This window comes from Nycticebus coucang, chromosome 18 (genome assembly GCF_027406575.1).
Source record: "Nycticebus coucang isolate mNycCou1 chromosome 18, mNycCou1.pri, whole genome shotgun sequence".
NCBI classification, from domain to species: domain Eukaryota; kingdom Metazoa; phylum Chordata; class Mammalia; order Primates; family Lorisidae; genus Nycticebus; species Nycticebus coucang.
Genome location: NC_069797.1, coordinates 55,841,140 through 55,866,495, shown reverse-complemented (window position 1 = coordinate 55,866,495; position 25,356 = coordinate 55,841,140). Strand labels below are relative to the sequence as shown.

Below are 25,356 nucleotides of genomic sequence, written 5' to 3'. Positions count from 1 at the left end.
GATGCTACTTCATAACTGTAATTTTGCTACTGTTATGAATCATAATATAAATATCTGATATGCAGGATGTATTTTCATTGTTACAAAGGGGTCGCAATCCACAGGTTGACAACCGCTGCTTTAGAGAGAGAGTCTTGCTCTGTTACCCAGGCGGAGGATAGTGGTGCGTGGCATGATCATATCTCATTGCAGCCTGGAACTCCCAGGCTCAATTGATCCTCCTGCCTCGGCCTCCTGAGTAGATGGGACTATAGGTATGTGATACCATACCCAGCTAATTTTTATTTTTTTAATAGAGATGCAGTCGAGTCTGGCTGTGTTGCCCATGCTGATTTCAAACTCCCGGTCTCAACTGATCCTCCCACCTTAGCCTCTCAAGTGCTAGGCATGAGCCACCCTAATTGGCTGACTTAACTTTCTTCTTAAATCCTTGGGAGGAAAAGGAAAGAAAAAATCCTTGGAAGGTTTCTATTCAAGCAGAGACAGCCTATGAGGGGTGTGATTGGCCTGATCATTTCTGTCATTGTATTCTGCTTTCTTTCTTTTTTTTTTTTTTGTGTCGAGACAGAGTCTCACTTTGTCACGCTGGGTAGAGTGCTGTGGTGTCACAGCTCACAGCAACCTCAAACTCTTGGGCTTAAGCAATCCTCTCATCTCAGCCTCCCAAGTAGCTGAGACTATAGTCGCCTACCACAACACCTGGGTATTTTTAGAGATGGGGTCTCACTCTTGCTCAGGCTGGTTTGAACTCCTGAGCTCAAGGAATCCACCTGCCTTGGCCTCCCAGAGTGCTAGGATTATAGGTATGAGCCACTGTGCCCGACCTGTATTCTGCTTTCTTTCTTTTTTTTTTTTTTTTTGAGACAGAGCCTCAAGCTGTCGCCCTGGGTAAAGTGCCATTGCATCACAGCTCACAGCAACCTCCAACTCCTGGGTTCAAGCGATCCTCCTGCCTCCTCCTCCCAAGTAGCTGGGACTACAGACGCCTGCCACAACGCCCGGATATTTTTTGGTTGCAGCCGTCATTGTTGTTTGGCAGGCCCTGGCTGGATTTGAACCCGCCTGCTCAGATGTATGTGGCTGGCACCTTAGCTGCTTGAGCCACAAGTGCTGAGCCTGTATTCTGCTTTCTTATTTTGATGTACTGTGCCACTGATTTTGAGAATGCCATTTATAACTATTTTTTCCTTTCTTTCTTTTTTTTTTTTTTTTTTTTGAACAGAGCCTCAAGCTATTGCCCTGGGTAGAGTGCTGTGGCATCACAGCTCACAGCAACCTCCAACTCCTGGGCTTAAGTGATTCTCTTGCCTCAGCCTCCCAAGTAGCTGGGACTACAGGCACTCGCCACAATGCCAGCTATTTTTTGGTTGTAGTTGTCATTGTTGGCAAGCCCAGGCCAGATTCGAACCCGCCAGCTCCAGGGTATGTGGCTGGTGCCTTAGCTGCTTGAGTTACAGGTGCTGAGCCTACTAACAGAAATTTAAGATAAAATTTTTTTAGCATGTACAGGGTCACTATCCTTATAATAGGTTGAGGAAGGCCTTTTGAAAAGGTTGGAGTTTCAGGAGAGCTGCAGCAACTTTAAACCTCAGCATTTGTTCTCAACTGTGGGAGACCAGTTGGCTGAATATCACCTTTCTTCCTTCCCTCCAGATGGTGTCCTACTCTTCTGTCCTCACAGCTATCAGTAAGGTATGACAGAGCCACTCAAGAGCTAGATGGGGAGTGCCAGACAAGGCCCCAGTTCCATGGCTCCCTTCATTGTGCGACCTCTGTGTCTGGACAGGCAGCATGTGATGCCTCAGGCTGGCAGTGCTGGCCTTTGTGGGAGGGGGAGGTCCTGGGAAGTAGGGGCTGGCACTTAGGCACCAGTTTTCACTGTTGAAAGGATTTTGAGTCTCAAACCTGAGGTTGGAGGAAAGAAGGCAGGAGTCTGCCTTGTGTGTGTGCCCAGGGGTTGACTGGAACATAGCATCTCCGCTGTTCTTTCCACAGTTTGATGACTTTTCCCGGGACCTGTGTATTCAGGCTTTGCTGGATATCATGGACATGTTTTGTGACCGTCTCAGGTAAGGGCCAGGGCGAAGGGCTCATAGTGTTCCAAATTAGCTTAGTGCGAAGAAGCTTCTGGCACACGGACTAAGACACCTGTGGGTTCCTACACTTATTTTCTCCATGTCCACACCCCCATCCCGCATCTGCCCATACCCACCCTTTTGTACTTACTCCCTTAGGACAGAAAGCCTCTTCTCTGTTTGGAGTAGCTCATTTGAAATCTTGTCCAGTGGAAGCTGAAGGGGCTAGGTATCTTCCCAGGACTCTGCTGGCTTCCCCGCTCTGTTCTCTGGGAGGGGAGTGCCAGGCACTCTGGGGAACATCGGTGTGGGTCAGATTTCAGCCTTTGGAGCAGAGACAGAGTTTACATTCTTTCCCTATAGCTGCCATGGCAAAGCAGAGGAGTGCATCGGGCTGTGCCGAGCCCTTCTCAGCGCCCTCCACTGGCTGCTGCGATGCACGGCAGCCTCTGCAGAGCGGCTTCGGGAGGGACTGGAGGTGGGCGCCCCAGCGGCTGGGGAGAAGCAGCTTGCCATGTGCCTGCAGCGCCTGGAGAAGACTCTCAGCAGCACCAAGAACAGGGCTCTGCTGCACATCGCCAAACTAGAGGAGGCCTGTATGTCCCCCAATTCCCCTGAGCCCCACCTGCCGCTGCTCCCATGGCCGGTCCTTTAATTGAGGGGAGAGGCAGGATGCCATTCCACTTCTTTCCAGGAGGATCTGAAACCATCCCACTTCCTTTTTTTTCTCCCCATAAGCATTGCACACATCCCAGGGACTTGGGCAGGGTGGCACCCGAGCCAATCAACCAACAGGTATTTACTGAGCATTATTGTGTGCCCAGCACTGTGCCAGGTGCTGGGGGTGGGGGGAGGGGGGTTACCAAAGGAGCATGTGGCAGGGTCCCTGCCTTCCACAAGCATACATTCTAGTGGGGAGCAAGGCTAGTATGTTGTATACGCAGAAAATATTAGAGGACAAGACAAGCACACCATCTATTGTGTTTGTCTTCACGGTACTCATTGTCTGGAAGCAAACAAGTCTCATGTCTGAGTGTTGCCTAAAATGTTCCTTTAAACACAGTGCCTGTCTGCTCCCAGGCCTGTTGTGCCATTTACCTCTTCACTCAAGGTCAGACATTAAAGTATTGGAACTTTCCAGAGCCTCAGAACAGACAGATCACCTGGTGGGAGAGAAGACTCTGATATTTCAGGCATTGGGGTCCTGAGGCCACAATTTTGCTTGGAGCCAAGGTGGTTTGGGACCAGCTAAGGCTCTCTTGTTCTCCCATGACAAGAACTAGAATGGGCTACATCCAAGTCTTCAGGACCTGGTGGGAGAGCTTGTTGCAGGATTAGTATATTTATTACTTCTCTAAATATGTTTTCTTGCCTGTGAAAAGTCTAGGAAGATAATCATTATGTAAAAATGGACTATGTTGACAGTTTCTTACTTATTTGAGCACTTGATAAATGTTTATAGGCTGGAAGGTGGATGAATACTTACTTTTAATGGATCTCAGGTCTTTTTTTTCCCCCTGTGCTCCATGGAGGTTAATGGGCTAGTTGGTGCCATTATTTATCATTGTAACCAGGATACCTGACTTATAATTAAGTGCTAACTGATGCAGTCTAGACCATGAGTGTGGGCATTGAGGAGAGAAAGATGAGTGGTTCAGAGTAACTGGGTAGGTTGTTAAAGGAACTGGGGGTTGGACAGAGATTTGAAGCATGGTGGGGGCTTGGGATGGTGTAGGAGAGGCATTCAGAAGAGGATGCTGTGGACACAGTGCCCAGTTGATGGAGCAGGCAAGAACGGAAAGGCCGTGTAGGGACTCAGTTGACTAGAGGAGAGTGACAGCTTCTGCAAGGGTGGCCTTTCAGATTGGCCCACTCCCAAAGGGATTTGTGGTCACCCTCCTTATTTTGGCCACTGGACTCTCACTTCCTCTGCCTTTCTCTTCCACTGCCTGTGTTTTGTAAAGTCAGCTGGGTGCATCTGCCGGATGTCAGGCCTTTGGGCCTGGTTTCTAGGGGCTCCAGCCCTTGGTGCTCATTCCCCTTCTGGAAGCAGTGCATGTTGCCCTCAGGCCCCTGCCTCTGTGTCATCCTCAGGGGAAGCCTCCATGTGTGGTTTTGTGGCCCGAAGGGGGTGCCAGAGTTGAGGAGTTTGGGGCTAGGCTCTGCCTCCTCTGTTTCCCATCACGTTTCTGTGTTTCTTTTTCTCCACCAGCCTCCTGGACTGCCATGGAGCACTCTCTCTTGAAGCTTGGGGAGATCCTGGCCAATCTCAGCGACCCCCAGCTTCGGAGCCAGGCTGAGCAGTGTGGCACCCTCATTAGGAGGTATGGCTTCCTGGGCTATGGTGATGATGAAGGAGAGAGAGAATACCCTGGGGTGTGGGAAGGGAAAGCGTAGCACCTCTCCTCTTGTAACTAGGACCCCTGACTCCCCTCCCATTTTCCCCCTAACACTGTTCCCCATGTATGTTCCCTTCAGCATCCCCACGATGTTGTCTGTGCACTCTGAGCAGCTGCACAAAACTGGCTTCCCCACAGTCCACGCTGTGGTCCTGCTTGAGGGCACCATGAACCTGACAGGCGAGATGCAGCCTCTGGTGGAACAGCTGATGATGGTGAAGCGCATGCAGGTGGGAGGGGCTGGGGTGGTCCCCTTTCCCCAAGACAGGCTGGACTTTGGGGGCAGGAGGGAAGATCCTTCTGGGTTTCTTCTACTTTTTGGTGGAAAGCAGAGTCCAGTTGAGCACACTTCTGTCATGTGGCCACACATCTCTGGTTCTCAGGCCTGGATCTGGGCAGCGACTGTGCTCTGCAGCAAGGGGTGAAGGGTTGTGGGCTGCCTCTTATGCTTTACTCTTGGGTCTTCCCACAGCACATCCCCACCCCACTCTTTGTCCTGGAGATCTGGAAAGCTTGTTTCGTGGGGATCATTGAGTCTCCAGAGGGGACAGAGGAGCTCAAGTGGACAGCTTTCACCTTCCTCAAGGTACCTAGGGTTGTGGGAGCCAGAGAGAGCCTAGCTGGGGATGGCTCTCAGAAAAAGCGGCATCATCTGGGACCTTTGCCCTGTGTCCCTCCTTGGCATTGTGCCCAGCCTGCCAGGTATCCCAGCACAGTTCCCATCATTTATTTTCTCTGAACTCTCAGGGCTATATTTATTTAGCCTGTGTGGCAGGACTCTTTTTTCTTACCACAGAGGTGCACTTTAGCTCAGTCATCAGCCTGCAGGACAATGAAGAGAGCCAGGAAAAGGCGCCTCAGTCCTCCTAGAAACTGAGGTTCCGCTTCTGCTTAAGGCATTTCTTTGTTGAGCCAGCAGAGACAAAGGGTCCCTATGTCCTGTAAGCCAAGGGGCATCATGTGGTTGGGCACCTACTGGTTTTCTAGTTTAGCTCTAGGAGTGCTTTCACTTCCAGGAGTGTTCCTGTCTCTCTGCCCAGAGCAGGGGGACAGGGTGGATGCGTTCAGTGGTAGGTGAAAGAGAAAAATTGATCCTCCTGTTTCTCCCCTACCTCACCTGCTAGATTCCACAGGTTTTGGTGAAGTTGAAGAAGTACTCTCATGGGGACAAGGTGAGTTGAAGAATTGAGATGGGGCTGTAGGAACAGGTGAGGATATTTCTGTCCTAGAGAAGCAAGGGAAAGGAGGGACGGTCTCTGAGACCCTAGCTGGGCAATAAAGTATTCTTGTGCTTGGGAGAGGGCTGGAAGTGTGTGAACGTGCTTGAGTGCCCGTGTGCATCCATACACACACACACACCCAGGCTTCAGACAGAAGACCATCAGGCAGCTCAGGCTAACTGCTCCAGCAGGCAAGGTCCTCAAGTTTATTGAGGCCATGGCTTGGTACCTGTGGCTCAAGTGGCTAAGGCGCCAGCCACATACACCTGAGCTGGCAGGTTCGAATCCAGCCCGGGCCCGCCAAACAACAATGACAGCTGCAACCAAAAAATAGCCGGGCATTGTGGCGGGCACCTGTAGTCCCAGCTACTGGGGAGGCGGAGACAGGAGACTCGCTTGAGCCCAGGAGTTTGAGGTTGCTGTGAGCTATGATGCCACGGCACTCTACCCAGGGCAACAGCTTGAGGCTCTGTCTCAACAACAACAAAAAAAAGATTATTGAGGCCAGGATGGCCATGAAGGGAGTGGGTGTGCCTCCTGCTTCTCCCCTTCTAGTTGCTGGTGGGCACAGCCTGCTTGTAAGCTCTTGTATCTAGCAGCGTGTCCTTGTGAGCCTGCTCTATAGACTGTGGGAGAAGTGGGGGGCCTAAAAACCTTAAGGAAGTTCTGACTCTTTGTAGGACTTCACTGAGGATGTCAATTGTGCTTTTGAGTTCCTGCTGAAGCTCACACCCTTGTTGGACAAAGCTGACCAGCGCTGCAAGTATGAACTTCCTTGCTCACTCCCTGCTCTACTGGAAGGTGGTGTTGTGGGCTCTTTCCCTACTCTTCTGTGCTGTAGAAGCCCCAGAAGACCCTCTCTCCTTGTTCACACCTCTTGGCCAGGGCAGGAAGCAACAGCCCATAGTTGCTGAGTACCCAGATCCTCTCTTTGCCTTCTCTCAGGCGCTCCAGATTTTCTTCATCCTGAAGGAGAGAGGACCCTGGGCAGGGACCCACTATTTGGACCCCTCAGAATTCCAACTAAGTACCCAGTTCTCTCAGCATCTTTTCCCCTTACAGCTGTGACTGTGCAAACTTCCTACTTCAAGAATGCAGTAAGCAGGGCCTTCTGTCTGAAGCCAGTGTCAACAACCTCATGGCTAAGCGGTAAGTGTGAGCGCATTTGGGCTGTCCCAAGAATCCCACAAACTCCCTTTCCCATGTCTAGATGGGGCTGCTGCTGCCTTTCCTCTCCTGTCAGAAGTTTGAGTTGCAAGAGACTGGGGCCATGCCTGTGGGTACCGGGAACAGGAGGGAAAGATGACACCAGTATCTTCAAAGCAGAATGTTATGCTCTTGCTTGCTCCTTTTTAACCCATGCCCAACTTTGGGATAAAATGAACTTTCTTAAATGAACTTTCAAAATAGACACAGTGACAGGTGACAAACTGGAGGGATTGCAGTATTGTACCTGCTTTCTAGAGGTTATTATATGCTTCCCACCTTCTCCGTGCCCCTGCTTTTGGGCTTGGACTTGGCAGTGTGTCAAGAACTTCTGTCTGGCTGAGTGCAGTGGCTCACGCCTGTAATCCTAGCACTTTGGGAGGCTGGGGGTGGGGAGGGGGGGTGGATCGCCTGAGCTCATCAGTTCGAGACTAGCCTGAGCTAGAGTGAGACCCTGCCTCTAAAAATAGGTGGATGCCTGTACTCCCAGCTACTTAGGATGCTGGAGCAAGAGAATTGCTTGAGCTCAGGAGTCTGAGAGTGCTGTGAGCTATGACAGCACAGCACTCTACTGGGGGCAACAAAGATAGACTTTGTCTCAAAAAAAAAAAAAAAAAAGGCTCAGCAACTGTAGCACAGTGGTTACAGCACCAGCCACATACACTGGGGCTGGCAAGTTCAAACCCGGCCTGCTAAAACAACAATGACAACTGCAACAAAAAAATAGCTGGGCATTGTGGCAGGTGCCTGTAGTCCTAGCTACTTAGGAGGCTGAGGCAAGTGAATTACTTAAACCCAAGAGTTGGAGGTTGCTGTGAGCTGTGACACCACAGCACTCTACCGAGGGTGACATGACTCTGTCTCAAAAAAAAAAAAAAAAGACTCAGTGCCCTTGGCTCAGTGATTGGGGCACTGGCCACATGCACTGAGGCTGGCAGGTTCGAATCTGGTCCAGGCCTGCTAAGCATCAATGACAACTGCAACAAAAAAATAGATGGGCATTGTGGCAGGCACCTGTAGTCCCAGCTACTTAGGAGGCTGAGGCAAGAGAATCGCTTAAGCCCAAGAGTTGGAGGTTGCTGTGAGCTGTGACACTATAGCACTCTACCGAGGGCGACATAGTGAGATCTGTCTCTAAAAAAAAAAGGGTGATGAAAACATTTCAAATTGTATATAAAACCAGTACATTGTACCCCATGATTGCATTAATGTACACAGCTATGATTTAATAAAAAAAAATTCAATATATTAAGAGCTCTGAAATTGCTCTGTTGAAGTGAAATACTCAAGTGAACTGCAGTTTGAGAGTAAGATGTAATACGCTATTTCCTCGGGGATTGGCATGTTTTTAGAATGGCATGGCAGTCACTCAATTCCTCTTCCTAATGAAGGTTCTGTGCCAATAAGACCTCCCTTCTCTTAACTGTCATCCCTTTTAGTCCTTGCACTGAGACCCTTCACATGGGTGAGCTGTTAGGATTTCAGCAAGTGGTTCTTTGTTTTTTTTTTTTGGAGTTTTTGGCCGTGGCTGGGTTTGAACCCACCACCTCTGGCATATGGGGCCGGCGCCCTACTCCTCTGAGCCACAGGTGCTGCCCCAGCCAGTGGTTCTTTGTTTTGTTTTGTTTTTGTGGTTTTTGGCCGGGGCTAGGTTTGAACCCGCCACCTCTGGCATATGGGACCGGCGCCCTACTCCTTGAGCCACAGGCGCCGCCCCCAAGTGGTTCTTAATTGAAGAAACTCCTTAGTCAACCAAGGGAATTTCTGAGTGATTGATTTTTCATTTTGAATATGTTTCACGTTTGTTTGTTTTTGTTTACTATACCTAACAAATGCAAACATTGTAATCCAATTCTTTGTACCCTCAAATTTACATGAAATAATAATAATAAAAAAAAAGGGCAACACCTGTGGCTCAAAGGAGTAGGGCATAGGCCCCTTATACTGGAGGTGGTGGAGGTGGTGGGTTCAAACCCAGCCCTGGCCAAAAAAACTGCAAAAAAAAAAAAAAAAAAAGAACTTGTATCTGTTCCTCTTCCTTTTTTTGGGCTACCTGGTTATGGCTTCAGCACATTAGACCGGGAGCAGGCACCCCAGTTGAAATCGGGAGAAAATGCCAACATCCAGCCCAATCCTGGGCTCATCCTCCGGGCAGAGCCCACTGTCACAAATATCCTCAAGGTGAGTGTGCCCTTCCCTCTTTCGTCTTTACAGTTTCCTTTCTAATCCTGATAAATAAACAGGCCACAGACCTCCCTCTCATTGGCTTTTATACATAGTTGCTTTGGAAGTGGAAAGAGATAGGCAAAGGCGGCTACCACAGAACCCTAACACTTGGGAGCTTCACTGGCACACCAGGCACTGGGAAGGTCCTTTCACCGAGGCCATCTCATGTAAAAAAATAATCTTTCAGACGTGACCTTGCCTGCCCCACCATTGTGCCAGTGTTGAAAGGGATGGATTATAGCCGGGCGTTGTGGCGGGCACCTGTAGTCCCAGCTACTCGGGAGGCTGAGGCAAGAGAATCGCTTAAGCCCAGGAGTTGGAGGTTGCTGTGAGCTGTGTGAGGCCACGGCACTCTACCGAGGGCCATAAAGTGAGATTCTGTCTCTACAAAAAAAAAAAAAAATTAAAAAAAAAAAAAAAAAAAAAAGAAAGGGATGGATTAGAGGGCAAGGATAAATTTCAGGCATGATTCTCCAGATCGAAGTCAGAAAGATGTAGACTTAAAGATTAAATTGCAGGCTATGAGAGAGGGAAAATAATGGCTAGGGTAGATCTGGGGCGGTCTTCAGTGTCCTCAGGACTTGATTTTTTATCCTGTCCCCAGACGATGGATGCAGACCACTCTAAGTCCCCTGAGGGACTGCTGGGAGTCCTGGGCCACATGCTGTCTGGGAAGAGTCTAGACTTGCTGCTGGCTGCTGCTGCTGCCACAGGAAAGCTTAAATCCTTTGCCCGGAAATTTATCAAGTAAGGAAGTCCCAGCCCGTGACCACAGTGGGAGGCCCCATCTGAAGGGAGGAGTGAGGCATGTGGGTCTGGGTCTTGCCGAGAGATGCAGGAGCCCAGGCAAAGCATCCCAGCTGGAGATCTCAAAGGCAGGGCCAGCAGTCTTTGCCTGAAGTGCCCTTTTCTCTTTAGCTGAGGGTGAAGAGATGTTTAGCAAAGTGATGACATTGGACGGTGGGTATGGGGGAATTTCCAATATGCCCACTTATTAATGGGAGCTCTCAGGTTCTGTACCTTTGTTGGTTGACGTAGAATTTGACATACAGAACATTGTTCCATTTAGCAAGCCATTCTGTAGGTCTTGGAAATCTTTTAACAATAGACAGAATTAGTTTTTTTGTGTGTGTTGCAATGGTATTCATTTCAAGTTTAGCCGGTAATTCAGACCCTGGGGACTGGTCCTCTCAGCTTGTGTGCCCCCAGCTGCTCCTCAGCTCTTGCCCTGGTTGATAGGCAGCCTGCATCTCTATTCCTTTCACAGTTTGAATGAATTCACGACCCATGGCAGTGAAGATAACCGTAAGTCAACTCTGTGCATCCCTGGACCCAATAGGCCCTGAGGAGGGGTGTGGAGGGAGAGAGCAGGGGAGAGAGGAGGGCACCTTTGCTCTCCTGGGCCGTGACTAACTGAAGCCTTGCCAGAGGCTAATACTGGAAAAGGATTCTTCCAAAACTATACCCATGTCTCTCCCACTCCAGCCCCCTCTGTGATTTGGTTGGGTGTTGGGGGTGGGGAGGGCACTAGGTCTTTGATTCCAAGGAAGGGATGATGTTTCAATTGAGACTCGAGAAAAGGATTCTGAGCCTCAGAGCTTTGAAGGAGCCACTTGGTCCCTGACCTTCCTGGAGGCAAGTCCTGATCCCCCAACCCAGATGATGGCTTTGGGCCTCTGCTCTGGCCGATGCCTTCCTATCCTTCCCACAGCCAAAGCAGCTTCAGTCCGTGCCTTGCTCTTTGACATCTCTTTCCTCATGCTGTGCCACGTGGCCCAGACCTATGGCTCAGAGGTAAGGGGAGAGAAGGCAGGATTAGAGTACCAAGTGGGTAGGTTGGAGGGGGAGGAAACAACTGGTAATTCACCATCACCACAACCCTCTACCCCCGGGTCTCCCATCAGTCTCATGCTTCAGTTAGTTCTGGGGGCCCAGTAAATCATGTGGCCACCCTGGGCCAAGTCAGTAGTCACGTCTAGAATCCTCCAGTGCCATGCTCACACCGACCAGTAGGTGGCAGCATAGCACCCCATCTGCCTCCCTTAGACTGGTTTGACCCTGGAGGGGGCAGCAGCAGCGCCGGAAACTGAGCTGTCAACTGGCCCAGGTGTGCCTCTAGCAGCTCACTGCACCTGCCCCACTTGGCTGATGCCTCTCTGCCCCTTTCCCAGGTGATTTTGTCCGAGTCACGCACAGGAGCGGAGGTGCCCTTCTTTGAGACCTGGATGCAGACTTGCATGCCTGAGGAGGGCAAGATCCTGAACCCTGACCACCCCTGCTTCCGGCCAGACTCCACCAAAGTGGAATCCCTGGTGGCTCTGCTCAACAACTCCTCAGAGATGAAGCTGGTGTTAGTGGCCTGGGCACCCCCCACCCAGGGTGGTGATGGGGGCAGGGTCAAGCCAGTGGTGGGGAACCTGTGGCCTCAAGGCCACATGTGGCCCTCTAGAACCCCAAGTGTGGCCTCTTGACCAAATCCAAACTTTCTTTATTAAAAAGATTTGTTGTGGGCTTGGCGCCTATAGCTCAAGCAGCTAAGGCGCCAGCCACATACACCTGAGCTGGCAACCCAGGCCCGCCAAACAACAATGACGGCTGCAACCAAAAAATAGCTGGGCATTGTGGCAGGTGCCTATAATCCCAGCTACTTGGGAGGCGGAGGCAGGAGAATCGCTTGAGCCCTGGAGTTGGAGGTTGCTGTGAGCTGTGATGCCATGGCACTCTACCCAGGATGATAGCTTGAAGCTCTTGTCTCAAAAAAAAAAAAAAAAAAACCCACAAAAGAGATTAGTTGTGTAAAATTTGGATTACATTCAAAGGCCTCACTTGAGGATTCAGAAGGCCACATGTGGCCCAGACCCTGAGACGCTCTCACTAAGCCCATTCCATGCTCCCACCTATACCCCTGTAGACAGATGAAGTGGCACGAAGCCTGCCTCAGCATTTCAGCTGCTATCTTGGAAATCCTCAATGCTTGGGAGAATGGGGTCCTGGCCTTCGAGTCCATCCAGGTAGTCTCACTTTTCCAGCAACCTTCTCTCTTCCCTGAGACACAGAGCCAGGCATTGCTAGCTTGTTATTTTTGTAAGAGTAAGAAGACCTACTAATCCAGGAGCTCATGCTTTGGTATCGATCTTCCCTATAATCATAGTCTTAGCCACTCCCTCCTACTGAGATAGCTCTAGGAAAATCAAAATTGTGTCAGAGAGAGGTGTGGAGTGTGGCCAAGGACTCCACCTGCTGCAACAAGCTGCCCCAGAGACTGGGAAAGTGATGTCCAGGGAAGGGGTGATAGTAGCCCCTCAGCGTTTTCCCCTTCCGCAGAAAATCACCGATAATATCAAGGGAAAGGTATGCAGTCTGGCGGTGTGTGCTGTGGCTTGGCTTGTGGCCCATGTCCGGATGCTGGGGCTCGATGAGCGTGAGAAGTCACTGCAGATGATCCGCCAGTTGGCAGGGCCACTGTACAGTGAGAACACCCTACAGTTCTACAACGAGAGGTCAGTGACCCATCCCTTCCCTTCTCAAATCTGCAGGTGTGTTGTAAGAAGTCAGCACCTCTAGTAACCAGTGCCCCCCTCCCTTTTCTTACCTTCCCAGACCTGCTGCTTGCTCATTCACTTCCACTCTCACTCACATTCTTATTCATGTATTCACTCAGCTGAGTCAGCAAACATATAGCGTGTGTCTCTGTGCCAGGAGTGTTCATGATCCAGCACCTACTGTGTGCCAGAAATACAGACCCTAGATAACTATGATTCCTACCCTCAAAGAGCCCAAGTCCTCGGCTTGGAGCCTGTGTAGCTCAGCGGCTAGGGCACCAGCCACATACACCAGAGCTGTGCGTTCGAACCCAGCCTGGGCCTGCCAAACAACAATGACAAGTACAACAAAAAAAATAGCCGGGCGTTCTGCAGGCGCCTGTAGTCCCAGCTACTTGGGAGGCTGAGGCAAGAGAATCGCTTAAGCCCAAGAGTTTGAGGTTGCTGTGAGCTGTGTAAGGCCACGGCACTCTACCGAGGATAACATAGTGAGACTCTGTGTCAAAAAAAAAAAAAAAAAGAAAAAAGAGCTCAAGTCTTAGAGAACCAGCTCACCAAAAGAACAAAGCCATGTCACTGTCTAGGAACCCTAAGTCCATCTGTAGATTGTAGAGGCTGTCACATTTATCCCCAGCTATCTCTTGTGATGATTTCCTGCTCTGGCTCCTCTGAGGCTTGGGGGACCTCCCTGGTAACTTCAGCTATCTTGAGTTCAGTGGTGTTGGTTCATTCATCTAACCAACAAGTTATTGTTTTTATTTTTATTTATTTATTTTGAGACAGAGTCTCACTTTTTCACCTCGGTAGAGTGCCAGAATGTCATAGCTCACAGCAACCTCAAACTCTTAGACACAAGTTATCCTCTTTCCTCAGCCTCCCAAGTAACTGGGACCACAGGTGCCCACAACAACACCTAGCCAAAGTTGTTGTTTTTAATTGTTAAAAGAACAAATAAAATTGACTGTCTTGAGCCAGGCGCAGTGGCTATGCCTATAGTCTCAGCTATTTGGGTGGCTGAGGCAGAAGGATCTCTTGAGGCCAGGAGTTCGAGACCAGCCTAAGCAACATATGAAGATCCTATCACTAAAAAAAAAAAAGAACAAAAGTTTACCATCTTAACCTTGTTTAAATGTACTGGTGACTAGTGTTAAGTATGCTCACATTGTTGTGCAATCATCTCCAAAACTTTTTCTTCTTGTACCCATTAAGCAACTTCCCCTTTCTTTCTCCCCTAACCCCCTAGCATCTGCCATTTTACCTTCTGTTTCTGTGAATTTGGCAACTTTAGATATCTCATTTAACCAGAATCATACAGTATTTGCCTTTTGCAACTGATTTCACTCAGTGTTACGTCTTCAAAGTTCATCCACGTTGTGGCATGTGACAGGATTTCCTTCCTTTTGAAGGCCGAGCAATAATGTGTTGTATAGATAGACCGTTTTGTTTATCCTTCATCTGTCAGTGGACACTTGGGTTGCTTCACCTCCTGGCCATTGTGAATATTGCTGCAGCGAACGTGGGTGTTCACCAACTAGTACGTTCTGAGTGCTGCCTCACAAAGTAGCTGTGGAAGATGTCTTATAAGGGAGCAGCAGAAACATTTAGCTGAAGTGAGGTTTTAAATCACATCTCCTATTTTCCCCTCACTTCTTCCTTTTATTCTTTTTTTTCTTTTTTAAGAGACAGAGTCTCACTTTATCATCCTCGGTAGAGTGCTATGGTGTCACAGCTCACAGCAACTCCTGGGCTTAGGCAATTCTCTTGCCTCAGCCTCGCGAGTAGCTGGGACTACAGGCGCCCACCACAACGCCTGGCTATTTTTTTTTTCTTGCAGTTTGAACAGGGCTGAGTTTGAACCCGCCACCCTCGGTATTTGGGGCTGGTGCCCTCCCCACTGAGCCGCAGGTGTCACCCTTTTATTCTTTCTTCCCTTATCCCTTCCCTCCCCCTGCCAAATGATGGAGCATTTGCTCTGACATAATTCAATCTAAGGACCCTGAATCCCTGGGTGAGGGATATTGGAAAGTTCAGGTCCACTGTGCAGGTGGAAAAAGTGACTTCCCCACAGCCACCCAGCATTCCAGGAATAATGAGCACTCAGACCCCTGTGTGTGTTCTTAGCTGAAGAATCTTTCCTTGAGAAAATTCCTGGATATACCCTTTTATTTGCCTAGCTACCAAGGCCGGGAAAAGTATTGTGGGGCAGCCCTGGGGCCCTCTCCTGGAAGTAACAGTTTACTTTGGGAAGAGGCCAGGCTAGGCGGGGGACCCCCCCAAGCACTCCACCCAGGGGGAAGTGATTGTATTTATTTATGCTACAGCGTTGGCAGGAATGATGCCTGGGGGATGGGGAAAGTAGGAGAGAGAGACAGAAAGAAAATACAAGTATCATCTGGAGTGGCCTGGGGGAAGAAAGACTCCCCCCTCCCTTTTTTTTTTTTTGAGACAGAGTCTCACTTTATCACCCTTGGTAGAGTGCAGTGGCATCACAGCTGCCAGCAACCTCCAACTCCTGGGCTCAGGCGATTCTCTTGCCTCAGCCTTGTGAGTAGCTGGGAGTACAGGCCCCGGCCACAATGCCCGGCTATTTTTTTGTTGCAGTTTGGCTGGGGCTGGGTTTGAACCCTCCACCCTCAGCATATGGGGCCGCGCCCTACTCACTGAGCCATAGGCGCTGCCCTGAAAGACCCACCGCCCTTTCTTTCTTCTTTTTTTTTTTTTTTTTTTTTTTGTAGAAACAGAGTCTCACTTTATGGCCCTCGGTAGAGTGCCATGGCATCACACAGCTCACAGCAACCTCCAACTCCTGGACTTAAGCGATTCTCTTGCCTCAGCCTCCCGAGTAGCTGGGACTACAGGCGCCCGCCACAACGCCCGGCTATTTTTTGTTGCAGTTTGGCCGGGGCCGTGTTTGAACCCACCACCCTCGGTATATGGGGCCGGCGCCTTACTGACTGAGCCACAGGCGCCGCCCCTCTTTCTTTTTTTTTTTTTTAAGACCCCCTTTTAATGTGCTTTGTACCCAGCAAGTGAAAGCTCTACCAGGAGCAGGGACATAGGGCCAGGTCTGCTGGGGGTTGTCTCCTCCCCCAGCATAGAGCAGGGTTAATGCCTGGGGAGTCCTTCTGTAACCCAAATCCAGGGGAGAGTCTGGCCTGGTGTTCTCTCTCCTCCCCTCCCTGCCCCACTGTGGCACCTGAACATCAGATCCTCTCTCCCCCCAGAGTGGTGATTATGAGCTCAATCCTGGAACACATGTGTGCTGACGTGCTGCAGCAGACAGCCACACAGATCAAGTTCCCTTCCACTGGGGTAGACACGATGCCCTATTGGAACCTGCTGCCCCCCAAGCGACCCATCAAGGAAGTGCTGACGGACATCTTTGCTAAGGTGCTAGAGAAGGGCTGGGTGGACAGCCGCTCCATCCACATCTTTGACACCCTGCTGCACATGGGAGGTGTCTACTGGTTCTGCAACAACCTGATTAAGGTACTGGGGCTGAGGCTGGATGCGGCGGCTTATACCTATAATCTTAGCACTCTGGGAGGCCGAGGCAGGTGGATTGCTTGAGCTCAGGAGTTTGAGACCAGCCTGGGCAAGAGCCAAAATCCCATCTCTACTAAAAGTAGAAAAACTAGCTGGGCGTTGTGGCGGGCACCTATAGCCCCGACTACTGGGGAGGCTGAGGGAAGAGGATTGCTTGAGCCCAAGAGTTTGAGGTTGCTGTGAGCTACAAAGCCACGGCACTTTAACAAGAGTGACAAAATGAGACTCAAAAAAAGGTACTGGGAGATGGGGAGGCAGTGTGGGCCAAGTTCAGGCTCAGGGGCAGGGAGAGCAGATATTCTCAGACTCAGAGACATGAGGAAATACTTGATCAGTCAAACTTGGTCCTGTCCCCTGACTTCCCATCACTGGCCAGGCAAGCCAGGCTGAGAGAGTCTGCAGTGAGCTGGGTAGCCTCCTGGGAATAATACCAAGGCAGGAGGGCCGGGTGCGATGGCTCGCGCCTGTAATCCCAGCACTTGAGAGCCAAGGTGGGTGGATTTACAGGTTCAATACCAGCCTGAGCCAGAGTGAGACCTCATCTCTAAAAATAGCCTGGTGTTATAGCGGGTGCTTGTAGTCTCAGCTACTTGGGAGGCTGATAAAAGAGAATCTGTCGAGCCCAAGATTTTGAGGTTGCTGTGAGCTGTGATGACACGGCTCTCACCAATGGTAACAAAGTGAAACCAAAAAAAAAAAAAAAAGAATACCAAGGCAGGGTCCTCACCTAGAGTTGCCTCCTTTGGCAGCTCTGGCCAGAGGCTGGGATTCGGCCTAAGGGGTGGAGTAGCACCCAGACCCCTCTGCTCTTCTCAGAGGGCCAGGTTGGAGGGGCAGGCATGTCAGGGCCCCCAGCTCCTAAACTGCCCCCTCACCTGCCCCAGGAGTTGTTGAAGGAGACACGGAAGGAGCACACCTTGCGGGCGGTGGAGCTGCTCTATTCCATCTTCTGCCTGGACATGCAGCAAGTGACGCTGGTCCTGCTGGGCCACATCCTGCCTGGTCTGCTCACCGATTCCTCCAAGTGGCACAGTCTCATGGACCCACCTGGCACCGCTCTTGCCAAGTAGGGTTTTCCTCAGAGCCTGTAGGGGGACCTGCTTGGGGGCCTGCTCAATATGGACACTGAAATCCCCTCTGGGGCCCTTCTAATTGTACCCCCTTTCCCTGGAACCCCCTGCCAGGCTGGCCGTGTGGTGTGCCCTGAGTTCCTACTCTTCCCACAAGGGACAGGCATCTACTCGCCAAAAGAAGAGACACCGTGAAGACATCGAGGTAGGGGCCCCTCTGGTCACTCCTTCACATGTTTATTCAGCATTTACTGGTAAGAGGCACCTCTCCAGGCAAAGGGGATCAGATGTGGCCCCTGCCCTAGGGGCATTTGTGCCAGGGGTCTAGAGAGGTGACTGTGGCCCCCAGACTGTACTTGGTGAGAGGGTCCTGTACAGTGCTCTTGCCCAGCAAAAGACTGTGGAGGGAGTGACTCTTCCTCCCTCAAATCTGAGCTCTAGTCCTCTTTGCCCTCCTGGTGATTAGAAATTTTGGGAATCATGGGTGGCACCTGTGGCTCAGTGAGTAGGGCGCCGGCCTCATATACTGAGGGTAGAGGGTTCAAACCCGGCCTCGGCCAAACTACAACAAAAAAATAGCCAGGCGTTGTGGTGGGCGCCTGTAGTCCCAGCTGCTCGGGAGGCTGAGGCAAGAGAATCGTGTAAGCCCAAAAGCTGGAGGTTGCTGTGAGCCGTGTGACATCATGGCACTCTACGGGCGGCAAAGTGAGACTCTGTCTCTACAAAAGAATAAAAAATAAAAAAATAGGGCAGCGCCTGTGGCTCAGTGAGTAGGGCGCCGGCCCCATATGCCGAGGGTGGCGGATTCAAACCCAGCCCCGGCCAAACTGCAACAAAAAAATAGCCGGGCGTTGTGGCGGGCGCCTGTAGTCCCAGCTGCTCTGGAGGCTGAGGCAAGAGAATCGCGTAAGCCCAGAGTTGGAGGTGCTGTGAGCCGTGTGACGCCACGGCACTCTACCTGAGGGCGGTAAGTGAGACTCTATGTCTCTACAAAAAAAATAAATAAATAAAAAATAAAAAAAAAGAAATTTTGGGAATCAGAGATGTGTAATAGTGACTCTCTTGCCCTCCAGGATTATATCAGCCTCTTCCCCTTGGATGACATGCAGCCATCAAAGCTGATGCGACTGCTAAGCTCCAACGAGGATGACACCAACGTCCTTTCAAGTCCCAGTGAGTGTGGACAGGGCTGGGGGGCTGCTTCCTCTCCTGGCAACTCACCCTCCCTAGGTCTGCTCTGCCTGGGCACAGTGGGCATCTGTGCTGGTCAGAGAGGGTATGTGGCAGGGCTTGTGCTGTTCTGTGCCTGTTATCTCCTCTCCTCTGCCCAGGTCCCAGCCCAGCCCTGGTTGCCTCTCCCCCTCCCCTTCCTTCCCACAGGGTCAAAGGTTGACAAGCCACCCCAACAAGTTTACTGCCTTGGGCACAGCCTGTGCCATTGACTCACCAGCTGTGACCTTCCTTCCTTGCTGTAGACATGTCCTGAGAAGCCTGAGCTGGGACTTGGGGTTACCCCTGCTCTTCCTGCCTGAAGTGTACTCCTCTCCTCCCTGCCAGACTTCCTGCCGAGGGCTCCTTCTGTGGCATTTAATTTTTTCTGTTTCCACAGATTTCTCCTGAGCCTAGAAATTTATCTAAAGCCTTGTAGGGACCAAAGAAAAAACTACATGCTTGAGCAAAGGAAAAATACTGAATCTACCACCTATAAGCACTGTAACTGTTAGCTAGTTACTTAGCAAGTTGAGTGTCAGTTTCTTCATCTGTAAAATGGACTGTCGTGAGGGTTACAGATCTTAGTCCATGTGGAGCAGCAAGATTGGCCCATGTCGTGCTTGCCAAGTGTCAGCTCCTCCCTCTCATTGCCAGTGGGATCACTTTGTACTCCAGGTCCCTCAGTAGAGTGCCATGGTTTCATTATAGCTCATAGCAACTTTAAACTCTTGGGCTCAAGAGATTCTCTTGCCTCAGCCTCCCAAGTAGCTGGGACTACAGGTGTCTGCCACAACGCCCGACCAGTTTTTCTATTTTTAGTAGAGATGGGGTCTTGCTCTTGCTCAGGAATGTCTTGAATTCCTGAGCTCAAGCAATCCACCGGCCTTGGCCTCCAAGAGTGCTGGGACTACAGGCATGAGCCATGGTGCCTAGCTCCCCCTTAGTGTTCTAGACCTAAGGATCTTCCGTGGGCCTCCCTGAACTAGTTAGCCCTGATGGGTGAAGGACAGGGTGTGGCACGCAGGTCCCTCAGCACTCCCTGTGCTCCACCCTGTAGCTGACCGCTCCATGAGCAGCTCCTTCTCAGCCTCTCAGCTCCACACGGTCAACATGAGGGACCCTCTGAACCGAGTCTTGGGTGAGTCCCCTACCCCTGCTCCTTCACTAGGGATGCACTAGAGAGAGTCCCCTTCCCACAGGGGAGCCCTGGAGACCTCATTGGCTAAAGAGGCTCCCCCTGGTGCCCCTCAGCTCCTGTGCTGCATCTCCCCACCCCTGGCCCCCTCATCTCAAGCTCTCTGGGGTCCTGTGTATCCTTCCCCCTCCTTCCCTGCTCTCCTCTTGTACCTCTTCCCTTCCACACCCCATTTCCCGGGCACGCCAGCATTCTTCTCTTTACCCTTTTCAGTCCCATCTTCCCCCAGAGCCTGACCTCTTCTCACACCTTTTCATGGGACCCTCCTCTTGCTCTCCCCCTGTTCTGCACAGCCAACCTGTTCCTGCTCATCTCCTCCATCCTGGGTTCCCGCACGGCCGGCCCGCACACGCAGTTTGTGCAGTGGTTCATGGAGGAGTGCGTGGACTGCCTGGAGCAGGGCAGCCGAGGCAGCATCCTGCAGTTCATGCCCTTCACCACCGTGAGTGCCCGCAGTGGTGCCTCCCTCCTCCCTGGCTAGCACACCCCCTGGGAGGTGCCCTGTGAGCAGCTGTCTGTCTGTCTGTGGCAGGTGTCGGAACTAGTGAAGGTGTCTGCCATGTCCAGCCCCAAGGTAGTCCTGGCCATCACGGACCTCAGCCTGCCCCTGGGCCGCCAGGTGGCTGCTAAGGCCATTGCCGCACTCTGAGGGGTGGCCAGAGAGGGCCGGGGCCTGGCCGCAGGCACCTCTGAAGGGAGCAGTGAGGAAAGATGAGACATCATTGCTCACATCCACATGATGTAAGAGCCCTTCGTCAGTTTACAGACTTCCCCTGCTCCTGACTTCTGACCTCCAGGACGGTTTGCAGTCTCTTCTTTCATAAATTCCCTCTCCCTTTCCCTGGTACCCGAGTGGGAGCAGCCTGGTTCCCTAAGGGCACCTCCTCTGTTCCAGGCATAGATTTACCTCTGAGGAACTTTATAGATGCACGGTACGTGTATGTATATATTTTTGTAATACCCAGGGGGACATCTACCCCTGTTCACTTGTAAATAAAGATCCCGTGGATCCTTTGTGACTGTGCGAGCTGTCGGTGTCTGTGCCAACTGGGGCGGGGAACATCATCTTCTCCGTGGACTTCCTCATACTGTGGCCAGGGAGCGGCTCAGTCCTGTGGGGTTGGGGGAAGAGGAGCAGCAGCAGGGGGCAGGGTGCAGGCTCCCATGTTCTCTCAGCCTGGACTTGGGATGAGAGCCACTTCCTTTCCTTAGTCAGCACTGGGGCCCCCTTCCCCAAAGTGGTACCCTGAATAGGGAGGGGGTTTGGCTGCTGGCCAGCGGGTGTTGGGACAGGTATCCTGCTCTCCTGTTCCTCAACCTGGCCTAAGCCTACCCAGTCTGACTAGCCAAGAGTTTGATCTGTCCCCCAGAAAAGGAACTGAGGGATGTGTGGCGGGAACAGGACATAACCCTTCCTGGCCTGCTACACTAACCTCCAAGCCCTAAGCTGGAGGACCTGGGCCCCAGAACTCTTGAGCCCTGCAGTGAGTACCTCTGACCTGCTTTCTAAGGAGCCATGTGGGGAGGGGAGGTAGCTGAGGAACTCAGGATGGGGAAGGCTTGGACGTGGACCGGTGGGCTTGGCAGGGGGCACCCCAGTGCCACATAGCAGTCTCAGCTGCAAGGCTGCAGGGGCACCTCGGAGCCCCCTGCTCACTGCAGCTCCCCATCCTCCTGGCCCCTTCAGACCTCTTCCACCACAAGGCTGCAACAATCGGGAAGTGACCAGCTGGGGTGAGAACAGAGACTAAGCCTGATGAGATCTTCTGACCCTAGTGGTTACCCTGAACTTGGCTTCCTCTGTGATTGTGGGAGACTTTATGGATGGCCACAAGTTCATGGAAGATGGCAAACTGATAAGCCCTGTGCAGATGTTCTATACTCCCTCCCTCGCTTCTGCCCTGTCTGGCCGTGTCTGGCCTGCAATGTGCACCCCCCAGCCCCATGCCAACTCCTCTCCAGCACCCATGGTACATGTGCCTTCTGTGTCTGCCTTCTTCACTGCTGCGTCCCTAGCACTTTGCTCAGCATCTGCACAGAGTAGGTGCGCAGACAAAACACGTGGTAGAGGAATGACGTTTGCACCAGGTCAGGAACCCCCCTTCCTCTTCCCCGCACCTCCTCCTCTCCCCTCTGGCTTCTTCCACCATTCAGCCACCTCCCCAGCCCCAGCACCAGCTGGACTCAAGAAGGAGGAAGGACATTTGCTGGACAAACACTTTATTATTCTGAAGCTTGGTTACAAAGAGAAAGTGGGATCAGTGGTGGAGTGCGAATAGTCGAGTTTCCTCTTACACACACCTGACACATTCCCTCCCACATCCCCAGTCCCAGCTCAGTGAGGCAGAAGCCCAGCCCTAAAGGGAGTCAGGAGTCTGATCCTGGTGGGGCAGGGTGGGCGTCCTGAGGGCACCTGGAAAGACCACCCGGAAAAACGGGAGAAATGTCCATGATGCTTGCACTCCTTATGCTGGGAGTCAAAATATGCCCCCCAAATCTTAAGACAAACTAAATTCCCCAGCAAATTCGTGGGACCCCAGGGCCAACACCCCCACTTGCTGCCCTTACTAGTCCAGGGACTTGACACCCAAGAGACACAGGGTCTGGCACAGACAGCAGAGACCAAAGTGAGGGTGGGAGGACCCAGTTGGGGAACACTGCTGTTTAAATATTAAACAGGGATGTCTGGTCTCCGATGTGGGAGACCTTCTGATCCTCCCAAGGGCCCCATGGTGGGTACCCTAGGGGGAAGACTCACTGCAGCTCTCCCCAGTGCTCCACACAACCAGGGCCAGGGAGCAGTGACAGGAGTTAAATACTTGGTATTTACCTATTCACCTCCTAGTCCAGGGGACAGGAGGACAGGAGCTGTTCTCACTGCTACAGCAGGAGATGGAGGGAAGGGCCCAGAAATCTGGGGCTCCGTTCTCTTCCCTGCCTTTAAATACAGGATTAAATAGGCATAAATATTAAATAGAGATAAATATACAGGATGTGAAGGGCTTGCTCAGGGCTGAGCGAGGTAGCGGAGCACACGGTACGCCAGTTCCAGGAAGCGCTGCAGATGGGAAGTGACCAGGACACCTCCCGCTCGGCGCTGGAAAGCAGAGGTGAAAGTGGGTATGGCACCCTGGGTGGGCTGCAGGGCAGGGGCCACCCCCAGGTCTTCCATCTGTAGGGCAAAGATGAGATCAGTGATCAGGCTGGCTGAGTGAGTGGCGTTGCTTCAAAGGAGGAAATGTTGACATGCTGCCTGTCAGTAGAGGGTCACTGGGTAACGGCAAGCCAGGACTGGAACCCAGGTCTGTCAAGGTCCCATGCTCTAGCTAGGGGAATGGGGGAAGGCCAGCAGAGGGAGGGCTCAGGGAGGGGGTGGTGGCTCCCGCTGTACAGGCCCCCAAGAATCTTCTGCCCCAACTCTAAAGACTTCTGGGCATGCCAGTGTGATCTCTGGGACCAGCTCCATCTGGCCCTACTGTTTGCCTCCCCCAACAAGGCTCACCTGCTGCCAGATGGTGGTGGCAAGGTCAGCGACATCCAGTTGCAGCATGTCCAAGGTGGGGGCCAAGTCAGGGGATATCCCTGCCAGGGCCTGCAGGAGGCCCTGGTAGAGGAAGAGGCCCCTGTGGAGTTGGCTCAAGCAGCTGGTCTGGCGGCACAGAGCAGGAAAGTGAGGGGTGCTGCCTGGGACACTTCTCCCTGTCCTGTCACCCTCCTCCCCTCCTGACACTCACCAGCTGCAGGGCCTGGCTTGGGCAGCCATTCAGGCGAGTCTGGGGGATGCCCAGAGAGTGCCCCAGCAGCACCAGCTCCTCAGGGTGGCACAGCTTGTAGGTGGCACACTGGGGACAGAAGGGTACTGAGTGAGAACTGCCCTGCCAGACTGCTGCTCCTCCTCCCCAGGCTCTCCATGCTGGTCTTGCCATGGGGAGCAGCCCCACCCCAACCCGCAACACTAAGTTCCTTCCTAGCCTGCTAGGCCACCACCTCTCCTAATTTTCTCCATGTCTCCTGTGTGTCTCCCTCTCCTGTGTCCCTTCCCAAGGACATCTACAGAGTTCCCTCCCCCTTATCCTTTTCCCCTTCCTCCCCACTTCAGCTATCTCCTGGGTCTCCCTCCCCCTACACCATGGCCCACCCTCCCTCACTCACCAGCTTCTCCTGCAGGGCCGCACCTTCATTCTGGATCTTTCTCACTTGCTCTAAGCACTTGAGCAGAAAGTCCTGGGGCAGGGAACTGGCAGGGCCCAGGGGACTGGCTTCCTGTACCATCCAGAATGCACTGTGCCAGAGCAGCAGCTGTAGGGCTGGGGACAGACCGGGCTCAGGAGACATGCTGTCCACTCCTACCTGGGGCCCTCTCTGGGGACACTGTGTGTCCTAGCCCCCATTCCCAGAAGGGATATCCCCAGCCCCTCTGCCACTCTGGCCTCCCTCCCACACCTGGGGCAGGCAGTGCTCTGGTCTTGGGCCAACACACTCACCCATCAGCTTAACGGGGCTTTGGACAGCAGGTTTAGCCATGGGTCTGGATGGGTCTGGGCCACAGCCTCTGGGCTCTGTTGGGGCCTAGATCCAGAGGGCCTTTATACATAACCCCTAAGAGGTCTGGGAGGAAATTACCTGAAGCTGCTTAGTAATAACTTCCCAGGATTTATGCAAATTTAGTGTCCAGGACAATGCCATGGGGTTGGAACAAAAGGCTGTTTGCGAAAGTTTTGTGAAATTGTGGAATCTCTGATCCTTCTTTGACGTCTTGTCCCCCTCAATCTCTCTTCCTCCCCTCCTGCCCCGCCCAGGCCTGAGTTGCCCCAGGGTGTCTGACTAGTACCCCTCTAAAGGCTGAGTCTCTCAGAGAAGACTGGCTGGAAGACTGTCAGGCTGATGGGAGAGGTGGCCTCCAAACGACCCTCCCTTTTTAGGCAGATGCTGGGGCAGCTTCCTTTGCCCCCGCCATTGGGAGTCTCAAACTACCTGCACCCCAGGCCCCCAAATTCTAACAGAGAAGGGAAAAAGTTAGTTACCCCCATTCCTAACCCTAAAATCCTGGGTAGGCTGCCTTCTTGGGTCACCTCCTGGGGTACTCAAGCCTGAGACAGGGACACAGGGGTCTTGCCTCCTGTCCCCCCACCACGCACACACACTTGGATAGACACCATTCCAAGTTCCAGGCTGTCTTTCCCAAGCTGATTAGCTGGAAACTCCCCTCTATCCCCCCTATGACTCATTCCTTTAAGCCCCCAGAGTCAGGGAGAGGCCAGAGGAAGCCGGATGTCTGTCCTGAATGAAGCAAGACCTTGGAGGCTCTCGGCTTACCTGACCTTGCCCTTTCACCTCCTTGAGCACTACCCTTTGAGGAGTACCCCAACAGCATGGTCCCCAGGGCTTTGGAATTAGGGGGCTGGAGTATGTCGCTCCTCTGACCATTCACTGCCCCAGGGAAAAGGCTGCCAGCCAGAGTGTATGTAGCCCTGAAGCAGAGCCGGGAGCTGCCCTCATCTTCACATCCTAGAACTACATGGTGTTGGTGCCAGAAAGGACCTTGGAGTAGCTTCCAACCCTGTGAACTGGGCCAGAGTAGGAAATGCCTTGCCCAAGGTCATGGTTGGTAAAGTCAGAGTACAACCGAAGCCTTAGTCCTAAGAGTTGTCCTCAGGCCAAGGTG

At 52.2% G+C, this 25,356-nt stretch overlaps 2 protein-coding genes and 1 non-coding gene across 11 annotated transcripts in view; 2 read left to right on the top strand and 1 right to left on the bottom strand.

Moving 5' to 3' along the window:
• MED24 (mediator complex subunit 24) overlaps positions 1-20,709 on the top strand; it is a 44,791-nt gene extending 24,082 nt beyond the window's left edge. For 5 of the 8 annotated variants that reach the window (XM_053568146.1, XM_053568145.1, XM_053568147.1 and 2 more), the window contains 24 exons: positions 1,654-1,692; positions 1,996-2,069; positions 2,439-2,671; positions 2,814-2,870; positions 4,288-4,399; positions 4,554-4,704; positions 4,947-5,060; positions 5,599-5,646; positions 6,375-6,457; positions 6,757-6,843; positions 8,970-9,081; positions 9,731-9,873; positions 10,394-10,431; positions 10,838-10,920; positions 11,298-11,476; positions 12,038-12,137; positions 12,451-12,626; positions 15,893-16,157; positions 17,099-17,280; positions 17,399-17,489; positions 18,358-18,457; positions 19,554-19,634; positions 19,985-20,133; positions 20,224-20,709. In XM_053568146.1, coding sequence (XP_053424121.1) covers positions 1,654-1,692; positions 1,996-2,069; positions 2,439-2,671; positions 2,814-2,870; positions 4,288-4,399; positions 4,554-4,704; positions 4,947-5,060; positions 5,599-5,646; positions 6,375-6,457; positions 6,757-6,843; positions 8,970-9,081; positions 9,731-9,873; positions 10,394-10,431; positions 10,838-10,920; positions 11,298-11,476; positions 12,038-12,137; positions 12,451-12,626; positions 15,893-16,157; positions 17,099-17,280; positions 17,399-17,489; positions 18,358-18,457; positions 19,554-19,634; positions 19,985-20,133; positions 20,224-20,340 — 2,814 coding nt within the window. In that variant the 3' untranslated portion in view covers positions 20,341-20,709. Of the gene's footprint in view, positions 1-1,653; positions 1,693-1,995; positions 2,070-2,234; positions 2,305-2,438; positions 2,672-2,813; positions 2,871-4,287; positions 4,400-4,553; positions 4,705-4,946; positions 5,061-5,598; positions 5,647-6,374; positions 6,458-6,756; positions 6,844-8,969; positions 9,082-9,730; positions 9,874-10,393; positions 10,432-10,837; positions 10,921-11,297; positions 11,477-12,037; positions 12,138-12,450; positions 12,627-15,892; positions 16,158-17,098; positions 17,281-17,398; positions 17,490-18,357; positions 18,458-19,553; positions 19,635-19,984; positions 20,134-20,223 lie in introns of all 8 variants that reach the window. The other 3 variants (XM_053568148.1, XM_053568151.1, XM_053568152.1) reach the window with 2 other exon arrangements.
• On the top strand, positions 10,663-10,766 carry LOC128571501 (small nucleolar RNA SNORD124). The gene has a single exon (XR_008375902.1). It is a non-coding gene; the product is annotated as a small nucleolar RNA SNORD124 (small nucleolar RNA).
• A 1,201-nt stretch (positions 20,710-21,910) lies between the features above and the next one.
• Positions 21,911-24,416, bottom strand: CSF3 (colony stimulating factor 3). 2 transcript variants are annotated; one of them, XM_053568142.1, is made up of 5 exons: positions 24,176-24,416; positions 23,844-23,998; positions 23,426-23,533; positions 23,194-23,340; positions 21,911-22,863 (listed from the first exon to the last, which is right to left on the bottom strand). In XM_053568142.1, exons 1-5 carry the CDS (start codon positions 24,213-24,215, stop codon positions 22,699-22,701), a joined length of 615 nt encoding a protein of 204 aa, XP_053424117.1. In that variant the 5' UTR covers positions 24,216-24,416; the 3' UTR covers positions 21,911-22,698. The 2 variants fall into 2 exon arrangements, with proteins under 2 accessions (XP_053424117.1, XP_053424118.1); XM_053568143.1 differs by having other exon boundaries at positions 21,911-22,788.
• Between the last annotated feature and the right edge of the window lie 940 nt (positions 24,417-25,356).